This window comes from Hemiscyllium ocellatum, chromosome 16 (genome assembly GCF_020745735.1).
Source record: "Hemiscyllium ocellatum isolate sHemOce1 chromosome 16, sHemOce1.pat.X.cur, whole genome shotgun sequence".
NCBI classification, from domain to species: domain Eukaryota; kingdom Metazoa; phylum Chordata; class Chondrichthyes; order Orectolobiformes; family Hemiscylliidae; genus Hemiscyllium; species Hemiscyllium ocellatum.
Window position 1 is genome coordinate 26,555,514 of NC_083416.1, and position 21,964 is coordinate 26,577,477.

Sequence of the window (21,964 nt, forward strand, 5' to 3'; positions counted from 1 at the left end):
GTCATACAATTTAGGAACAGGAATAGACTGATTTGCCTCATGGATGCTCCGCCATTCAATAAGATCTTGGTTGGTCTGATTACTCCACACTCGTGCTTACCTCCCCTGATCTTTCACCTTCTTGCTGCTTTGTTGATCCTTTCAAAAACACAAGTTTAATCAAGGAACAAGATTTCAAATAAAATATAAATATGGTATAAAATTAATAGAAACTATTATTTGCATAATAAATACAGACAATCAAACCTTGAATTAGCTTCATTCAAAACAGAGCTTTAACAAAACAGCAGACAGTAGAAAAGAATTTTTCTGAAGCTTTATTTTGACAATTGGAAATGCAAATGTTTTAGTCATAATTTGTAGTCATAATTCAAAATCCTCTTACATACAAGTTAAATAAGATTAATTATGTTGCCCACATATTAGTATTTAAGTATTTTCTAATGGATCTGTTTAATATTTTTAAACATGCAAATATTCCCACAATTTTAACAAAAGGCCAAAATTCCTTACATTAAATATGAACACAGGTTACAAAATAAATTTATATAGCCTTAGTATAGGGAGTTGTGCAACAACGTAAACAATTGGTCCTGTTCAGTCAAATAAGATGATTTGTTTACAGATAACAAAATCCTGTAAACTATTTTGACTACATTCATAATATTAAAGACATGAAACAACTACAGGGTGTAGTCATTCTTTTCAATACTTAAATGTTAAGCAGATTTCCTCAGAATCCAAGCAACTTTAGTTGGCTCAATAATGCATATGGTACATATTATTAACAAAAATGCTGCATCTCTCAAATTTTAGCTTCTTTAAGGTTGTCACAGATATGAATTCTTAGACAAATACTCCTGCCAATTTAGTAATAGCATACAGCTAAAGGGAAAAACACAAAATATCTCAAGTTGCAAATACTTATGCTTTGCTTCCTAGCATCAATTATTATCCCAATAAACTCTAATTAATGAACATAAAATTAGAAATTACTTATATGGTTCTCTTAATGTGTTTGCATTTTAATTCATAAATAAATATAATACAATTGCTTTTGTTGTATCCTGGATCATTTAGAAGTGTTCCTAATTTCAATTCCTCCTTGATGCATGCTTCTTATTCCAGCCCTATAGGAAAGGAAATAGACGTTTCTTTAAAATATATACAACAGTTGCCAAAAACAGAGCCAAAGCAAGGAAAATAAGCAGCTTGTCAGTCAACTCTCGACGATTGTACTTTGTAATCAACTTGCGTCCCAGCTGAATAGTGCCAGTCATATTTTTAAATTCTTCATTTGTCTCCTGAACAGTCCTTGATGATGTTGCTTAAGTAAAAGAAAAAGTATTAAAGATTTACATTAAACACAATGTAAGCCAAACAGCTGCATCTAGTATTAAAACTGTTTTTTAAAAATAATGGTATCAAAACCTGAAGCAAGTACAGATCAAAGCAAGTCAATCAAACTGCATATTGTGACCAATAAAGTGATAGTGACTTGATTATATTTCATATTATATTTTCAAGAATTAACTTGAGGCACATTCACTTATTATCTCTTAAGAATGGAGAATAACCCCAAAAACAGTGACTAAATAGAGATATATTGAGTCATAAGATCCTCACTGCTGAAAATGTGTTGCTGGTTAAAGCGCAGCAGGTCAGGCAGCATCCAAGGAGCAGGAAATTCGACGTTTCGGCCACAAGCTCTTCATCAGGAAGGGCTTGTGCCCGAAACATCGAATTTCCTGTTCCTTGGATGCTGCCTGACCTGCTGCTCTTTAACCAGCAACACATTTTCAGCTCTGATCTCCAGCATTTGCAGACCTCACTTTTTACTCATAACATCCTCAGGACATCCAAAGTTCTGCCACATTTCATAAATTACTCTTCAAGTACAGTCAAATGCCCAAACCAAATTGGGTGCAGGATGCTATAATTTAAATGTTTATTGATGTAATTCAAAATTTGACAGTTTCTTTTAGTCCTTCTCATATTTTCCATTATGGTTGTTCCATGAACATTTCTCAAGAAACCTATGAAGTAGTAGAATATTAGTCAATATTCTAAAATTGATGGAGGCACTAATAGTACTTGCATTCTTATTTTACATGCTTTGCATTGTTTATTGCTGGTATGAAATTTGATATTTGCAACATTAAACTCTTCAAAATGTTAGTTATATTAGCAATATTGCAAACAGTAATCTTTCAAATGAATGAATTTTAATAAAACATTCCATACCGATTGTTTATATTGGTAATCCAATGTTTGGAATTGATTAGTGCCAACTATAATAAAGCTTCACTTGACTGCTACAGCAGGAAAGGTAAACTAATAGATTTCAATGCAAAATTGTCATTAGCTACAGAATCACTAGTTCTATTGATGCAATTAATTTGTTCATGAAAATACTATTTATTGTTAAGGAAAAAGTAAATTAAATGATGTCAATAATTAAATGTTACATTTCAGATCTTTACACTCAGTAGTACAATCAAGCCATCGCCATCCATGTGACTTCTATTTGTGGGATTTTGTGTGCAAACTGACTGTCACATTTTGCCCTTGTTATTACACGACACTTCAAAATGATTTAATAATGGCAAGGTCCTAGGGAGTGTTGCTGAACAAAGAGAACTTGCGTGCAGTTAGTTCCTTGACAGTAGTCTCTGGGAAATAAGATGGTGAAGAAGGTGACTGATCTGCTTGCCTTTATTGGTCAGAGTGTGGAGTATAGGAGTTGGAAGGTCATGTTTCAGCTGTTCAGGACATTGGTTAGGCTACTTTTGGAATAATGTGTGCAATTCTGGTTTCCTTCCTATTGGAAGGATGTTGTGAAATGTGAAAGGGTTCAGAAAATATTTACAAGAATGTTGCCAGGGTTGAGCTATGGGGATAGGCTGAATAGGTTGGGGCTTTTTTCCCTGGAGCACCAGAGACAGGGGGAGGACTTTATAGAGGTTTATAAAATAGACTTTATAGAGGTTAATAAAATCATGAGGGTCATGGATAGGTGAAATAGACAAAGTATTTTCCCTGGGATGGGAGAGTCCAGAATTAGAGGGCATAGGTTTAACGTGAGGGGGAAAGATATAAAAGGGACCTAAGGGGCAACTTTTTCACAAAGAGGGTGGTGAGTATATGGAATGAGTTGCCAGAGGAAGTGGTGGAGGCTGGTACAATTATAGCATTTAAAGGGCATCTGAATGGATATATGAATAGGAAGGGTTGAGAGGAATATGGGCTAAATGCTGGCAAATGAGACTAGATTAGGTTAGGATATCTGGTTGGCAGGACCAGTTGGACAGAAGGGTCTGTTTCCGTGCTGCACATCTCAGAGTCTACGACTAATTGGCTGTGAAGAAAAGTAGAACATCCATTGAATGTGAAAGATGCAATATAAAACCAAGATTTTATTTTCAATGTTTCTCATGTATCAACACAGAGCATTTTTTGTAAGTGAATTTTGCATCATCTACAAAACTGTCTTTTGCAACCTGTATCTAAGTGAACACAGTGAGATTGATGAAAGCCTTGTTATATAGCATCATATTCAGAAGCGGGATTTTAAAATACAGGCAAAGGGATTTTGGTTAATTCTATGAAGATTTTTTTTAAAAAGGTCAAGGACAATGTATTTAGTGACCTAAATACCTTGTCCTTGACCTTTTTAAAAAAAATCTTCATAGAATTAACCAAAATCCCTAAGTGACCTAAATACATTGTTGCTAAAAAAACACATGATGACAATCAAGTGCTTGAGAGAACTTTTGCAATATTAATGGGTAAGATATGAGTTTGTATCAAACAAATTAAACAGAACAAAGTCATTAGTTTTGTCTTTACTTCAGAACAGAAGAATAACTTCTTCAGTTCAGCCAAGAAAAAATAGGAGTGTTGGTCAATTCAGGTGTCCAGTCACCACAGCAAGTATTTCATCATCTGTGCAGTTTCCAAGCCAAGAGAGCTTGTATAGAAGTCACTTTATTATTAGAACTGACAATTTAGGGAGTGAGAATTGTGAAAAGTTACTGCCTCAGAAATTAATCATAAAATAGCTTCTGCAGTCCACAGAAAAGAAACTGGAAGACATCAATTGAATAGAAACTTAAGATTTGAAGTAAGTGTATAATTTCTCTGAACTTGAGTCTCTGGAAAGGATTGCAATGAGACACAGGTTGAAACTTTGGTTTGCTGTTTGTGCATTCCTTCAACATCTACATGCTTGATTTTTTTTCCTTTAACACAGAACATAAATTTTTAAAATATGAAGGCTTTAAAGAAACAAATTCAATGTAACTTCACCATAAGAGAGATGTCACTTTGGACAAAATAGGTCCAAGAATTTCAAATGATAAACATATTTAATTATCTTGTCTCATATGAACAAAGTGTATATATACACATATATGGTGATCTCCTTAATATAGTAGACAGTCATGCAAATTCTATGCATCCTGAAGAAAGAGTTTAATTTTATATCTGCACATAATGGTATGAGCAAGAACCTTATATAATCTATCGGAAGTACTCCTCATTTGTGCCTTATTATAAGTTAACATGGAGAATATCGGATATCCACACAATATTTCAACCTTACCTAATGTCTGCACTGATTCTTCACTCTGTTGCACTTGTTGTGACATCATCCTACTGATACTCATCAAGCTCTCTGTAATGCTGCTTGCAGTCTGCACCAAGCCTTCCTTCGTCATCTTTCTAAAACCAAAATAACTTAGTCCATTTCAGCAGCAGTGATTTTTTTCTGTTGTCGTACTTCATTATTTGGTTTCATTTCAATGAAAATGCAAAAGTATCCTCAACAAAAATACCTTGGTTACACTTTCTCATGGACTATATAAACTGTCATAGAACAGAAAGCAACACTCAAAAGATGTCTCTGCTTGTTTCAGAGAACATCCAAAAGGTACAAATGTATCAAAAATCCATACAAAAATTAAAATCACTGGCAATTTTAAATTGATTTTGTTCAAAAGATACCAATAATTTCCTTTAGCTATCACTGTGCCAGATCAAGATAATTCCTTTCACAAACAAATGCAAGGAATTCTGTGCGTGAATATGCAGACTATTGTAAGACAAAATGATAACAGGGACTTAAAAAAAAACTCACAACTTACCGGTGCCGAATTGAAGAATCACCACTGTGCAGCAATTCATCTTTTTCATGATTGTCTATAGCAAGCTTGCAGGCTAGGTTTGCTTTTCGCCAAGCTGTTTGGTTGCTTTAAAGAAACACAAAACTTAAGTATGTTGTGAGGTCATGCACCTTCTTCCCAAAGTAATACCTCCAGCTGATGTTAGGCATGTCACGCAAAATGGTCACACGTTGCAAGCAGAATGCATTATATACAAGGAAAAAAAATTGGGAATTTGATGAGAATGAGAATTAAATGCAGAAAAGAAAGAACATTTAGCGTTTTACTTCAATGCCCATAGTTCAAAAATGTTTGAGATAGTAAGTGTTTCAATTTGTTTTGTCCAGCGTTATAGTGCAAGTTGATGTGGAGGGGGGGAAATATCTCTTGCAAGCAAGAGGTACAGGCATAGGAACTGGCAGTATATGGAGTTAAACTGCAGAATATGGAGTTTTGCAGACCGTGGCTCAGGGGCAGAGATCCAGTGTTAGGATCCTTGTTGGATAAACAAAATAGGAAAGAATAAACAAGACATCCTAAACAAAATTGTTGGTAAAGCTCAGCAACTCTAGAAGCATCTGTGAAGAGAAATCAGAGGAAGGGACTAAGTTCTGGATTATTATGAATCGTGTAAAACCTGCGCTCATCCCCTCACCTCCATCTAAGGCTCCAAGGGATCCTTCCACATCCATCAGAAATTCACCTGTACCTCTACCAATGTCATCTACTGCATCAGTCTCTCCTCTACATCGAGGAGACAGGACGCCTTCTTGTTGATCTTTTCAGAGAACATCTCTGGGACACACGCACCCACCAACCCCACCACCCCATGGTTGAACACTTCAACTCCCCCTCCCATCTGGAAAAGACATGAAGGTCCTGGGCCTCCTCCACCCCCAAACTGTTAGCACCCGATGCTTGGAGGAGGAATGCCTCATATTCGACCTTGGGACCCTGCAACCACACTGGATAAATGTGGATTTGAACAGTCTCGTCATTTCCCCTCCTCCCACATTATCCCAGTCCCAAGCCTCCAACTCAGCATCGCCCTCCAGACCCATCCATCACTCCTCCCTCTGACTTATCGCCTTCTCCCTCACCTTCATACACCCATCACTTTCCCAGCTACCTCCCCCCAACCCAAGCCCCCTCCCATTTATCTCTCAGCCCCGACCCACAAACCTCATTCCTGACGAAGGGCTTATGTCCGAAACATCAATTCTCTTGCTCCTCGAATGCTGCCAACCTGCTGTGCTTTTCCAGCACCATACTCTTGACTCTGATTGGCAGTCCTCACTTTCTCCATGTGCAAATTAGTACTTTGGTAATAATTAGGGAGGCGAACACAAGGCTGAAAGAGGTGTGGGATGACGAGTTTCATTTCATTAAACACTGGCAACAATACTGGGACAGAAAGGAACTCTACAAATGAAACAGACTTTACAGTAAAAATTTAAGCAGTGTAAACTAATTACAGCAGGCAAGAAGTAGGAAATGTCTAAGTGCAACACCGGAGCAAAAGGATAGACTAGGATGAAGTAGCAGGAACAGATCTTACAAATTTCAAGTTCAACTTGGATTGCAAGTCATTAGTCATTCCTGAGGTATGGCTCAGATGGTTGGGAGTGATAACTAAATGTAACAGGTTGTAAAGTCTATTAAGGTTTTCTCGGGAGGATGATGAACAAGAGAAGCAAGTGGCACAAGATTAATTGGTGAACACAGCTTAGAGTTTGACAAGGTTTATTTATATGGTAGCGTTTGAAAAGGCATTTCATCAGATTGACTGGATTAAGATGCTGAAGGATAGAGCAGTAGACTGCAGACATAGACCACTCATAAGAAATTTGTATATTGGACAAACAGGAAAAGTGATAGCAGCTAATATAGAGTCAAAACTGTGTGAAATTTGAAGAGGTGTCTGACAAGATGTTCATCATCAGTTCTCTTCAATGACTATGCAGAAGCTATGATCAAAGAGTGCTCTGAAGACGCAATCTGGTGTTAAGATGAGGGTAGTTAGAAGCGAATTATAGCAACAATTATGGAAAGGTAGCTTTGAAATACAGATTTGGAAGAGGATGCAAAAGATCTGTTGAAGTGCTGAGGAGAAAGAATGAACAAAGAAAATTGTTGAACATAATTATGAAAAGGCAGAGAAACTGTTAGGGCACATTTTAGAAGGAAATATGAATAAGAGATGTAATGAATAGTACACTTTAAGGAAAGAGAGAAGCAGGATTGAAGAAAATAACAATGTTCAATGCCTTCAAAATTAAGGAAAGCTATTGGTAAAGTAAAAGGTGGCAAATGACAGAGAACATGGAACATGGGGCGGCATGGTGACTCAGTGGTTAGCACTGCTGCCTCATAGCGCCAGGGACTGGGTTCGATTCCACCCTCAGGTGACTGTGTGGAGTTTGTACATTCTCCCTATGTCTGTGTGGGCTTCCTCTGGGTGCTGCGGTTTCTTTCCACAGTTTAAGTGAATTGGTCAAGTTAAATTGCCCATAATGTCCAGGTGGATTAGCCATGGAAAATGCAGTGTTACAGTGGTAGGGCAGGGTGGGATGTGCTTTGGAGGATCGATGTGGACTCAGTTGGCTGAATACCCGTTTCCATACTGTAGGGATTCTACTTTTATGAACCAAAGATCTGCCTTTGGGCAAAACATGAATGCTGTGAATAATCTATAATAAAGTTTGGAAAAATTGTAGAGTAAGAGAACTGCCTTAGCAGACAGTGAACATTCTAAGGGTTAAATGGAGAAAAAAAAGGGATTGGTGGCATTTATCCACAGGACCATGACAATAGCTTTTAAATTTTAGACTTTTTTTTGTTAACGAATGGTATTAAGGAATGTATGGGCAAAGAAGGCCATAAGAAGTTAGGTTACAGGTCAGCTACGATCTCACTGAATGGCAAGTCAGGATCAAAAGTCTAAATGTCAAAGTCTGCTTTTCCAAATACATGATCACATGAAAATGTGTTCTATTAACAAATAATCAAAGCTGTTGATACCTGATGAATGTTTTCTCTCTGAGTTGTTTTTAGAATGTTGCCATCACTAGATAGGATAGCACTCATTGCCCATTAATTGCTATGTATTAATGCTCCTACCACAATTGGTAACCTATTTAGGGTTACCTTCTTCATAACCTTTTATGTATTGGCACTTTTTTCCTCTGCTCCAGTTCAGGTAGCTACTCTCTTTCTTATTCATCTTAGGCAAAGGTGATTTTTTTTTGCCTCTTCCTTTTCATTCAGGATTCTATTCTTCTCGTGATCACTTCAAACTGCAGTTCTCTTTCTTTTTCTCTCTCTTAACTTCATGCTTGAATTTTCTTCTGTCTTGTTTGCAGTTTTATATTAATACTTACTCCAATTCCATTCCGATAAATTATATCCAAAGCAACGTTTGAGAGTTCTCCTCTTCTTGGCATCATCAACCATTATGGTATTATGGTGGCAGAAAGGATGTTTGAGGACTCGTTTAGTGAGGTAGTATGGGCTGAGATTAGAAACAGGAAAGGACGTCACCCTGTTGGGAGTTTTCTATAGGCTTCCGAATAGTTCCAGAGATATAAAGGTAAGCATAGCAAAGATGACTCTCGATAGAAGCAAGAGTGACAGAGTAGTTATTATGGGGGCCTTTAACTTTCCATATATTGACTGGGAATACTATAGTTCGAGTACTTTAGATGGGCCTGTTTTTGTCCTATGTGAGCAAGAAGGTTTCCTGACACAATACATAGACAGGCCAACAAGAGGCGAGGTCACAGTGGATTTGGTTCTGAGTAATGAACTCAGCCTAGTGTTACATTTGGAGGTAGGTGAGCACTTTGGTGACAGTGACCACAATTCAATTATGTTTACTTTACTAATGGAAAGGGATAGGTATATACCGCAGTGCAAGAGTTATAGCTGGGGGAAAGGCAATCAGGATGAGATTAGGCATGATTTCGGATGATTAGGATGGGGAAGGAAACTGCAGGTGGTACAATTTAAATGTGGAGCTTATTGAAGGAACAGCTACTGCGTGTCCTTGCCAATTAAGTAGATGTCAGGAAGAAGAACGTTGTTGAGTGAGGGAGCCGTGGTTTACTAAAGAAGTTGAAGCTCTTGTCAAGACAAAAAAGAAAGCTTATGTTAGGATGAGATGTAAATGCTCAATTCGGGCACTTGAAAGTTACAAGTTAGCCAGGAAAGACCTAAAGAGTGAGCTAAGAAGAGCCAGAAGGGGACATGAGAAGTCATTGGCAGATATGATCAAGGAAAACCCTAAGGCTTTCTATAGGTATATTAGGAATAAAAGAATTAGTAGAATAAGATTAGGGCCAATCAAGGACAGTCGTGGGAAGTTGTGTGTGGAGTCAGAGAAGATTGGGGAAGCGCTAAATGAATATTTTTCGTTAGAATTCACACTGAGAAAAGACAATGTTGTTGAGGAGAATAGTGAGATATAGGCTACTAGACTAGAAGGGATTGAGGTGCACGAGGAGGAGGAGGCAATTCTGGAAAGTGTAAAATTGGATAAGTCCCCAGGGCCAGATGGGATTTATCCTAGGAATCTCTGGGAAGGCAGGGAGGAGATGGCAAAGCCTTTGGCTTTGATCTCTATGTTGTCATTGCCTATAGGAACAATGCCAGAAGACTGCAGGATAGCAAATGTTGTCCCCTTGTTCAAGAAGGGGAGTAGAGACAATTCTGGTAATTATAGACCAGTGAGCTTTATTTCGGTTGTGGGTAAAATGTTGGAAAAGGTTATAAGAGATAGGATTTATAATCATCAAGAGAGGAATAAGTTGATTAAGGATAGTCAACACGGTTTTGTGAAAGGTAGGTTGTGCCTCACAAACCTTAGAATACTTTGAGAAGGGGACCAAACAGGTAGGTGAGGGTAAAGCGGTTGATGTGGCATAATGGATTTCAGTAAGGTGTTTGATAAGGTTCCCCATATAGGCTATTGAACAAAATATGGAGGCATGGGATTGAAGGTGATTTAGCAGCTTGGATCAGAAATTGGCTAGGTGAAAGAAGACAGAGGGTAGAGGTTGATGGGTAATGTTCATCATTGATGAGCTGCAGAGCTGGTTGAGAGGTGGCAAATGGAGTTTAATGTGGAAAAGTGTGAAATGATTCACTTTGGAAGGAGCAACAGGAATAAAGAATACTGGGCTAATGGTAAGATTCTTGGTAGTGTAGATGAACAGCAAGATATTGGTGTCCTGGTACATAGATCCCTGAAAATTGCCACCCAGGTTGATAGGGTTGTTAAGAAGGCATATGGTGTATTAGCTTTTATTAGTAGTGGGATTAAGTTTCAGAGCCATGACGTCATGCTGCAGCTGCACAAAACTCTGGTACGGTCACACTTGGAGTATTACGTACAGTTCTGGCCCTTGTAGAAAGGATGTGGAAGCTTTTGAAAGGGCTCATGAAGAGATTTACTTGGATGTTGCCTAGCATGGAGGGAAGGTCTTATGAGGAAAGGCTGAGCGAGTTGAGGCTGTTTTCTTTACAGAGAAGAAGGTTGAGAGGTGACTTAATTGAGACATATAAGATAATCAAAGGGTTAGATAGGGTGGACAGTGAGAGCCTTTTTCTTCGAATGGTGGTGGTTAGCACGAGGGGACATAGCTTTAAATTGAGGGGTGATAGATGTAGGACAGATGTCAGAGGTAGTTTCTTTACTCAGAGTTGTAGGGGCGTGGAACAGCCTGCTTGCAACAGGAGGAGACCTGCCAACTTTACAGGCATTTAAATGGTCATTGGATAGACGTATGGAAGAAAATGCAATAGTGTAGATTAGATGGGATTCAGACTGGTTTCACAGGTTGGTGCAACACAGAGAGCTGAAGGGCCTGTATTGCACTATAATGTTCTATTTTCTATTACTACTCCAAATAACTCACAACAGGAAGGAATTTCTGCACACAGTTTACTATCGTTCAGTCACACGGAGAAGCATTTGGGGTACAAACTAGCAGAGCACAGACAGGTAAGGAGTGTGGTCTGGTCTCTAGAAAACTGGAATCAGGCATTGAAGACAAGAGAAAGGAGTGTAAAGCAGTAGTGCTGTACGTATTTGGACTGGGTGTCAAAGTTCATGATCTAGATCTAAACCTCAAGCCATAATTTGGATATCCTTGATGAAGACTTTTAAAACTCAGTGCATTCTTTACATATTGGTTAATAATGATTGACTAACTTTATGTTCCAGAATATACTAGATTTCATCCCTTTTCTTGGTATATATATATATTGTTTCTGTGGATTTGTAATTGATGCTAATGAACAGAATAATTTTATTTTGCTTTGTCTCAAATCTTTATGGTTATATAAAATGCTTTAATAGATTATAAAGATTTTTCAACACATATCTTGAAGAAGATGTATTTGATTATTTAAATAACAGAAATAATCTGATCGTGATCATGTCAGTTGGACAGCCTTGCATAAAAAGTGCTCATATTTGGAGCCACCAAGCATTACTAAGATTAACATTATACAACAGTTATGAATTAGAACTGTCTGTGTTTTAATCAGATCAATTCAATTCTTTAGAATGTAAGCTTATTTTCTTTAAAGTCAGGTTTTGCTTGGTGCAAGCAAGAACATATTTTTTAAACTATTATGCACAAAAAAAAACAGACACACCTAAAGCAATTTGGAACCTAAACTTTGTCACAATCTCCATTAAGATTGTTGCCTTTCAAAAGAGGATCAAACTTCTAGTGTCCAGTTGAATGACATTACAAAATTTCAAGTTTTAACATTTTTATCTCAACAAATGATTAAAAAACATTTTTAACTAAATAATATTTTTATAGGCAACTTATTTCTATCAAAACATCCCACAGTTGCTCCCAGCTCTAAATCCGTTCCCACGATTATCTCCAGGCATTTTCCTCAGCTTTCATAGATGATCTTACAACCACCACCAGCAATAAAGCCTATTCTGATTTTTCTTTTCCCTAGTTGTGCCAGAATTTTTCAGACTTTTTAAAAAGTTGCAGGGTGAACGTATTTGAATGAAAACCATTTCCCTCCTGCTGTAGCTTGCAAAGCCAGGCAGCTTTTCACTTCTCTAACCACAGGAAAAACTGCTGTTCGGAATTCATTTATCTGTAAGGAAGCTTGTAATTTGATCTCAGAGATGGCTTCTGTTGGCCCATTTCCCTATTGTAATGTGAAACATGTTAATTCTGTATCCAGATATAAATCCTAATTAGTTATCCTCAATAACAAATCTCTACCATCTCAGAAGTAAATGGTCAGTTTATGGTACAACGATTTACAACCAAGTGCATCAACATTTTTCTGAGAGTTTGGGAGACTCAAACCTGACTCATTTTAACACAGAGACAGCTCCTATTGCATTCAATACCGTGCATTTTTTCCAACCAAAATAATCTGAGCTTTCCATTGATTTCTAACAATCAAACCAGCCAGACTAACTATTTGTCAGACTTTAAAACAGGTCTCATGAGCCCAATCATTTATTCAATTTAAAATATATAATTCCAAAACATCATAATTTTATAAAGCTCAAATTTTGTAATAATGATTCTCCCAAAAAGAAACAGTTTCAAAAGGAATTTTGAGGGAGTTTCTAAAATCTGGGAATGGCAGATATTGATAATAAAAGAAGAATTCCTTTCTTAGAAGTGCTGTAACAAATAAAACTCCAAATGGTAATGCTTTATATTAACTACATGAACATAAATCGTGGTCTATCATGGAATGCCTCACACAGTGTGGTGAGATTGGGGGAGTACTGAATGAAGAGAGGTGTTGGCTATTTAAGAATCCTCCTAACACCTATCTCTGGTTTGTCCTTTCTCTGTGCTACTCACTTGCTTAAAACAATACTCTAATGATAACTTGGGTGTACTTGTTTTAAAAAAAAGTAGGCCAACACAATTCAATACAACATACGAAAGAACTACATTACAGGAGGCAGAACAATAAGAATTCAGGAACACACACCTAGCTTTATGCTTCACATCTGTTTCAGGCTTGTCAAAATGCCCACCTTTATTTGCTGATCTTTAGAAGTAATTTATGTCAGAATCTAGGTAATTTCGTGTCAAAATACAATTCATTTTGGATCCAATCCAGCATTCTTTCATCATTATAAAGGGAATATTACTTTGTAAAAAAGTTATTTAATATTGAACATTTTGTGAATTGCACAACAATTGTCTCACAAACTTGACTGAGCTTTTTGAGGAAGAGGATTGATGAGGGCAGAGCAGTAGATGTGATCTATATGGACTTCAGTAAGACGTTCCACAAGATTCCCCATGGGAGACTGATTAGCAAGGTTAGATCTCATGAAATACAGAGAGAACTCACCATTTGGATACAGAACAGGCTCAATAGTGGTGGATGGTTGTTTTTCAGACTGGAGGCCTGTGACCAGTGGAGTGCCACAAGGATCGGTACTGGGTCCTCTACTTTTTGTCATTTACATAAATGATTAGGATACGAGCATAAGAGGTAGAGTTAGTAAGTTTGCAGATGACACCAGAATTGGAGGTGAAGTGGACAGCGAAGAGGGTTACCTCGGATTACAACAGGATCTTGACCAGATGGGCCAATGGGCTGAGAAGTGGCAGATGGAGGTAAATTCAGATAAGCGCGAGTTGCTGCATTTTGGGAAAGCAAATCTTAGCAGGACTTATACACTTAATGGTAAGGTCCGAAGGAGTGTTGCTGAACAAAGAGACCTTGGAGTGTAGGTTCATAGCTCCTTGAAAGTGGAGTTGCAGGGAGATAGGATAGTGAAGAAGGCGTTTGCTATGCTTTCCTTTATTGGTCAAATATTGAGTACAGGAGTTGGGAGGTCATGTTACGGCTGTACAGGACATTGGTTAGGCCACTGTTCGAATATTGCATGCAATTCTGGTCTCCTTCCTATCGGAAAGATGTTGTGAAACTTTAAAAGGTTCAGAAAAGATTTACAAGGATGTGGCCAGGGTTGGAGGATTTGAGCTATAGAGAGAGGCTGAAAAGGCTGGGGCTGTTTTCCCTGAAGCGTTGGAGGCTGAGAGGTGACCTTATAGGGGTTTACAAAATTATGAGGGGCACGGATAGGATAAATAGGCAAAGTCTTTTCCCTGGGGTCGGGGAGTCCAGAATTGGAGGGCATAGGCTTAGGGTGAGAGGGGAAATATATAAAAGAGACCTACAGGGCAACTTTTTCACACAGAAGGTGGTACATGTATGGAATGAGCTGCCAGAGGAAGTGGTGGAGGCTGGTACAATTGCGACATTTAAAAGGCAGTTGGATGGGTATATGAATAGGAAGGGTTTGGAGAGATATGGGCCGGGTGCTGGCAGGTGGGACTAGATTGTGTTGGGATATCTGGTTGGCATGGACGGGTTGGACCGAAGGGTCTGTTTCCATGCTGTACATCTCAAGACTCTATGATAGATTTTTTTGATTCGCGCTTAAATGTATGTGCATGAACCTTTCAAGGATCAATTAAACCAAATAATAAGTCCTTTCGGACTTGTTTCCTTTTTAGTTTCAATATAGTTTCAAATAATTTTAGCTTCCTACTTTGCTTAAAATGGATTGTCATTGGGATTGTAAAGGATTTTGTGGAAGAGAAACTGTTGTAAAGTTTGAAACTATAATAAGCCCAAGAGTTTCAGACTTACCAAAAAAGATCATTTACCTTAACATTTGCTTGCGATGATTCTCTACTTCAGCCAGTAGAGTTTGTTTATCAGATTCTCTATCTTGTTCCTTTGCCATCTGTTCTAGGTCCTTCATAAATATCAGGAAATTATGTTAGCGTTCATACATGAATGAACCCACTTAAAGCCCAACAATGACTCATCAGAAGCCAGAACGTCAAAATCGACATTAGTACAGTGCAATAATTTCCTCTATAACTCTTTCCTCTATTACCCTTTATAGACACTAAATGGGGAGGCCCAATGTGCTTCAAACCAAATGATGTCTTACCTAGTGCTAACTTTGTTCATCCTCAGAGACAGCATGAATTTTCAATTCATTTCAACAGGCAATGTCACTGTCACACTCCTGGGTCCTCTTACTGCACAAATACATACAGAAGAGTGGGTGCCAATTTCCATTAAAGGTAGGCACACAGGTCACTGAAGAAAGCAAATGACACCACTGAACCCAAAGAGGTATTTATAGTCAATGCAAACATTAGCTCATTCCAATTTTGAAAACCTCATCAATGTCTGCCTTCAATTCTGCCCTTCAAGTTCAACTATTCATGCTCATGCTTATTCTGTACTTTGGTTATGTATCTGAGGGAATTAAAGGTATTTTCCAAACTCAAATTGCTGCTGTTGTTACAGCCATCAAGAATAGAATTGGGTTTAAGTTAAACCTTCCTGAGAGTTGAACTGTCAGCCAATACTTCCTGCAGAAACTCACTCAGGAATGGCCACATGGATGAGATCCTAGGAAATTGCAGACAATACTTTCAAAAGAGATTGAATGACATTAATGGATAGTATCCAAGGAAACAAGCCAAGAATTTTGTAGTTTTCATTTTTAGCTGTTAGAACCAATATAGGAATAGACAATTAGTGATATATATCAGAAAGGCTAATTGTCATTTATACAGAGCTAAAAAGATTCCAAAATGACACAGGTACAGGATCTTACCAAAAAAATCAATATGTGCTTCGAACTAAAAGTGGTCAATGATTGTTGAGCAAAGGTATTGAGCACAATTCCTCAGTTTAATTACATGCCTGTTTCAAATGGTGATATATTCATACTTCTTCAATGAATGCAGGAATTGCTGTAAAACTCAGCAAGTCTGGCAGTACCTGTGGGAAGAAATCAGAGTTATCATTTCGAATCTGGTGAGTTTTTGGCAGAATGTGATGAAGAGTCACTTGACTCAACAGTAATTCTGCTTTCTTTCCAAAGATGCTGCCTGACCTGCTGAGTTTTGCCAGCAATTTCTGTTTTTGTTTGACATCCCCAACATCTACAGTTCTTTGTTTTACATTATTAATATTTCTCATTGAACGTTTCAGTAAAAATATCTACTAGAAAGCCATTCAAGTCCTCACTCACCTGTATTCGAAGTCGGAGTTGCTGAAACATGACTTTCACTTTAGCATTTAATTCTGTGAGTAAGCTCAAGGGTCCAGGACTGTCTCTGATATCCTGAAGGGAAATCAACAGGTATTCATTATTCAAATCTTCTAACTGTTTTACTGGTTTAACATTGCACAGATATGTGAGGGATTCTTTACCACTGATGGATCAAAATCAAGTCATAATTGTTTTACAGTCTATTGAGAAGTAATTGAAAGCTTATGGAAAATAAAATCAAAACTAATAAAATACTGTAAATTCAAAGCAGTTTGATCAACATTTGTTACATAAGAATGTTTAACTATTCAGATATGAGAATAGAAACCTCTAATTTAACTAATGCAATATATTACTAGTCTGCTTTATCATTCAATATTACAATAAAGGTTTTAGAGTCAAGTTACAATTTAACAAGAGAATGAAAAATTTTCAACTGTCTGTAGTCAACTTAGCATTAAAACTTGAAATATGCTTTGATTGGTAAAAGTGAAAATTAATTTGGACGGAAAATCTGAATGCTGAGAAACATTAGTTGGTTTAAAGCCAACACAAAAATGAAAAGTTACACTACTTTTTTTTATAAACTGTTTTGACTTCCATTTAAGTGTGGCACAACAACTTATGAAATGCAAGTGGGCAGGACGGAACCGAGATTGCATGTTGTCATGAGAATACCGCTGGCAATTTCACTTGCAATGTATTATCATTTTTCACCATTGCTTTTATCCTTTAAGACACGAGCATAAGAAAATGTGCCAGATCATGACTAATCTCAACTTCAACTCCTCACCAACCGCTGATTCATACAGTTTACCTAGGATAAAAAAAAGTACACCCAAATCTTGAGATTTTCAATTTACAGAGCAGCTGCAGTCAAAGAACTACAGATTTAGACCACATTCTTCATGAAAACTGATTCCTAACTTCACTCTTATAATTCCCCACCACAGTAAACAGCTTCTAATCTATCAATTTATTTTAGTGTTTTACAAATCTCAATCCACCAGTCTTCAAACCTCACGGGATCACGTCTTAACCCCTTAAGCTCTGTTATAATTTCAGTGAATTTGCAACCAATCGTAATCTTAGGTAAAAATAGCTTTACTGAGGTAAAATAGCAGAATCCAACACTGACTGCAGAACCTCAGTCGCAGTTGGTCCCATACTCTATACAATGAAACTTCTCTTCTTCACTTTTGTATTCCAGTCCCCCTTGAGATGGAGGTGAACATTCCAATAATTAATAATGTGTACATGGACATCAAACCCCTTTTGTTTCTCCATAGATTGTAGTCTACTGCCATTAAGAACATATTCCTGAATGTTAACCGCCTTAAATGATTTGGAGAATATCCTCCAGATGAATTGCTGCATTGGGAATCACAGGCATGCACGTGAGAGAGAGGAAAGAAGCAGTCATGGAATTCTGCTTTGTTTTCCAAAGGTTTTATTTACAAGGCAGCTGAATGAAAAGGAGCTTTAGGAGCCACTGTTTTATCCAAACAGACCAGAAAATGGCAGAAGCTCTCATTTTAGCCAAAGACAGACAAGGGTAACCTTTTCTAGTTATAAGTCCTTTGTGTGTTCTGTTCATACACCAAGCACTTCCAAATGCTGATTTCCACCAGCAGCAAGAAAGCCCTCAAGTCAGTCAGAGGGTTGATAGACACAGATCTGTATTTCTACCTGCATTTACAGTCATACTTGCATTTGTTTCTCCAGAAATTGCAGTTCAGATAACCTGCTTCTATCCAAAACTGAAGAGTGAGCTCCTTCGTTTCACTGGTAAAATGAAAATGCTGTTCATTTGTGAGGAAACTGAGAAAATGCATATCACATTCAGAAATTCCTACTCATCTGTTTAAAGATAAACTTCCTAACAAATCTAAAAAGTGAACACCTTAAAATATAAAATCATCACTTCTGAACTTCATCTGTTGCATGAACTTACACGCACAGCAAATCACTAGCAAATTTTAAATATAACTTAAGAGCCATTTCTGTCACTTCTGGATGGAGCAGGTTATTCTTTATTATTTCGTCATCTACCACAACATCCAATTTTTTTTTCAATGATTGCAGGATTTTCACTTCCAAAAGTCTGCTGAAGGACCAAATAAGTGATCACACTCAATATTTGGTTTAAACCAAAATTTATTCCATGTTTAAACAACGTTGACATGAGCCGATAAAAGCAAGACAACATAGAAGTTCTGGAAACAAACCATGGTTTAAAAACATCATCTGCACAAAAATGCAGGACAAAAAGGTGCCATTTGATTAGACTTACAGTGTGGAAACAGGCCCTCCGGCCCAACAAGTCCACACCGACCCGCCGAAGCGCAACCCACCCATACCCCTACATTTACCCCTTACCTAACACTACGGGCAATTTAGCATGGCCAATTCACCTGAGCCGCACATCTTTGGACTGTGGGAGGAAACCGGAGCACCCGGAGGAAACCCATGCAGACACGGGGAGAACGTGCAAACTCCACACAGTCAGTCGCCTGAGTCGGGAATTGAACCCGGGTCTACAGGCGCTGTGAGGCAGCAGTGCTAACCACTGTGCCACCGTGCCGCCCACTAAAATGTAAATGTAAATGTTGTTACTCTGATATGATTTACGTTATTTTGTTATCATCACCAAAACTCATTCATTCTGCCCAGAGTGATTCAGAGGCTGGCATTAGAAATATCCCCTTGATATGTATGGATGAAAAGTGCATACGCCTACACAATCAAGAGAGTGTGGTGCAGGGGTCAACTGGTGAAATTTAATACAATTGATAAAATTGAAAATTGACCTCACAGTGTTGCAGAGAAGTTATCAATTATTGTAAAAGATATTCTGGTTCACTAATCCAGCAGGCAAAAGTGAGGACTGCATTTGCTGGAGATCAGAGTCAAGATTAGAGTGGTGCTGGAAAAGCATAGGAAGTCAGGCAGCATCTGAGGAGCAGGAAAATCAACGTTTTGATCAGGAATGAGGCTGGGAGCCTCTCGGGTGGAGAGATAAATGGGAGGGGAGTGGGGCTGCGGGGAAGGTAGCTAAGAGTGCAATAGGTGGATGGAGGTGGGGATAAAGGTGATAGGTTGGAGACGAGGGTAGAGTGGATTGATAGGAAGGAAGATTGGCAAATAGGACAGGTCATGAGGATGGTGCTGAGCTGGAAGGTTGAAACTGGAGTAAGGTTGGAGGGAAGGGAAATGAGGAAACTGGTGAAGTCCACATTAATGACCTGGGGTTGAAGTGTTCCGAGGGAGAAGGTGAGGCTTTCTTCCTCCAGGCATCGGATGGTGAGGGAGTGGCAATGGAGGAGGCTCAGGACCTGCATGTCTTCGGCAGAGTGGGAGGGGGAGTTGAAATGTTGGGCCACAGGGCAGTGGGGTTGACTGGTGCGGGTGTGCTCTGCGAGAAGGTATCCAGTCTCCCCAATGTAAAGGAGACCGCATTGGGAGCAATGGATGCAATAAATGACATTTGTGAAAGTGCAGGTGAAACTCTGATGTGGAAGGCTCTTTTGGGGCCTTGGATGGAGGTGAGGGGGTAAGATTTGGGCACAGGGTTTGCAATTCCTGCAGTGGTAGGGGAAGGTGCCAGGAAGGAGGGGAGGGGAGGGTGGGTTGTTGGGGGGCATGGTCCTGACCAGGTAGTCACAGAGGGAACGGTCTTTGCGGAAAGGGGTGGGGAGGGAGGGGTGGTGGGGTCCATTTGTAGGCGGTGGAAATGTTGGGGGATGATGCGGTTTATCTGGAGGTTGATGGGGTGGAACGTGAGGATGGGGTGGAACGTGAGGATAGGGTGGGGGTGGAGAATTCTGTCCTTGTTGTAGGGGTAGGGTTTGAGGGGCAGAGGTGCGTGAAGTGGATGAGATGCTGGAGGGCATCTTCAACCATGTGGGAGGGAAATTTATGGTCTTGAAAGAAGGAGGCCATCTGGTATGCTCTGTGGTGGAGCCCTTTACCTGGCCTGGCCTGGTCTGGTCTATATGTGGTTCCGGACTCTCGGCAATAGGAATGCCTCTTAAATGCCCCCCGAAACGACCCTGTCAGCCACCCATTTCAAATGCTATGGGGGGGGGGGGGGAATGCTGGTTTTGACCACGTCGCCGACATCCCATGAAAAAATAAACGAGAAGCACACACTTATTGTTCACAATTACCGAACCTTTAACGGGGAAGCTGCTATAAAACACAGATCTACAATAGTTTACAGTTTGAATCCACACTCCAGGTCCAATGTCTGAACACAATCTGCCGGCACACGCGCACAGTTCTGTCCAGATCATTCTGGATTAACTGCTATTTTTCGGTATTGGCACAACGAGTGAAGCATTGACAGCTTTACCTGGACCAGCGCCTTTATTTCCAGATCATATTTGATGATTTCTTGCGCGCAGATTCTGACGTGAACATCTGGAACCACCGCCATCTTTCCCCAGCGGCTACGGAGGCCCAGAGGCGCCTGGGCGAAACGCATTTCTCCCAAAACAGACCAGCAGCCAAAAGGCAACATCACCCTCCTGCTGCTGTAAAGACTAAAATGTTACACTTCCAGTCTCTGTTTCTGCAGCTTGATAGCAATGCTTGTAGCGTTTTTATTATTTATTGTTAAATACAAAACGGGTTGTACTCATCCTCCTACTTATGAGTGAAGATTGATTGATTGATTGATTAGCATCTCTTCTCCCAGACAAAGGCCCATAGAACTTTGGATGTCTAGTCAAAATATTTTAGTGAGATTTCATGGAAGTGTTTGAAAAATAAGACCTGGTCGGATTGTGTGTGGGTAATGAGGGACAGACCAGAACAAATAGGCCTTAATAAATCTGATTTTATACCACCTAACAGACACCCAAGATTGCCTCCCATTGTCTAAAACCTATCTATGTGGTGAATTAATTTGCAAATGTTAAAAAAAAGTTTATTGTGTCTTAGAATGGTGCACTGTCAATCAAAGAAACCCACAAAACTGTCAAACTAGCATCGAAATGTCCTTTGGACAGCATTCTAGTGTTGTTGCTCTATCACAATAAGTGAATCAAATTTGGGCTATTGTTACTGTGAGATTTGGATGTATGACCAGTCCTGGTACCTAATTGTATTTGCTACCTCTACCAGTGTGTGGTACTGGGTAAAGATTCCTTGCAGTGGTGGTTTGACTAACCCTCATTTGTTTTTGTTTGTCTTGGACATATCTGTATTCAAGAGGCAGTCACATCCCTCAGCTTAATTACATCAAATTTGATCCATAGTCAGGGAAGGAGGGTGTGACTAAGTGAGTCAGGTAAGGGGATCCACAATTTAGCTCTGGAAGTTTTCCAGCTTTCTTCCTCACGTGGTTTATGGGCCTATGGCCAACAGTCTTGATAACTCTTGGATGAGATCTTTCTCCAAAGGCTTCTGCGGGAAGTCTCAGATGATGAAATGGGTTCCAGTGGGAAGGAATCTTCACTGGACCATCATCTTTAGTTACAATACTCTATGTCATCATCACCTTTATTGAAAGTTGTCCCATACACTACAAGATTAGAAACAAGCTGCCTTCTCTGGGTGTCCTCCAACTCACCAACATCCAAGGTTTGGGAGAAGATTTGTAGCTCAGGTGCTTGTTGTTGTGGTTCTGTTCACCGAGCTGGGAGTTTGTGTTGCAAACGTTTCGTTCCTTTCTAAGTGACATCCTCAGTGCTTGGGA

General features: G+C 39.0%; 1 protein-coding gene across 1 annotated transcript; it reads right to left on the minus strand.

The window, feature by feature from the left end:
* Nucleotides 1-420: 420 nt before the first annotated feature.
* On the minus strand, nt 421-20,710 carry bnip1b (BCL2 interacting protein 1b). Its single transcript, XM_060836745.1, has 6 exons — nt 20,618-20,710; nt 16,243-16,335; nt 14,852-14,943; nt 5,145-5,249; nt 4,604-4,722; nt 421-1,327 (listed from the first exon to the last, which is right to left on the minus strand). The coding sequence occupies exons 1-6, from the start codon at nt 20,699-20,701 to the stop codon at nt 1,131-1,133; spliced, it is 690 nt and encodes a 229-aa protein (XP_060692728.1). The 5' UTR covers nt 20,702-20,710; the 3' UTR covers nt 421-1,130.
* Nucleotides 20,711-21,964: the final 1,254 nt, after the last annotated feature.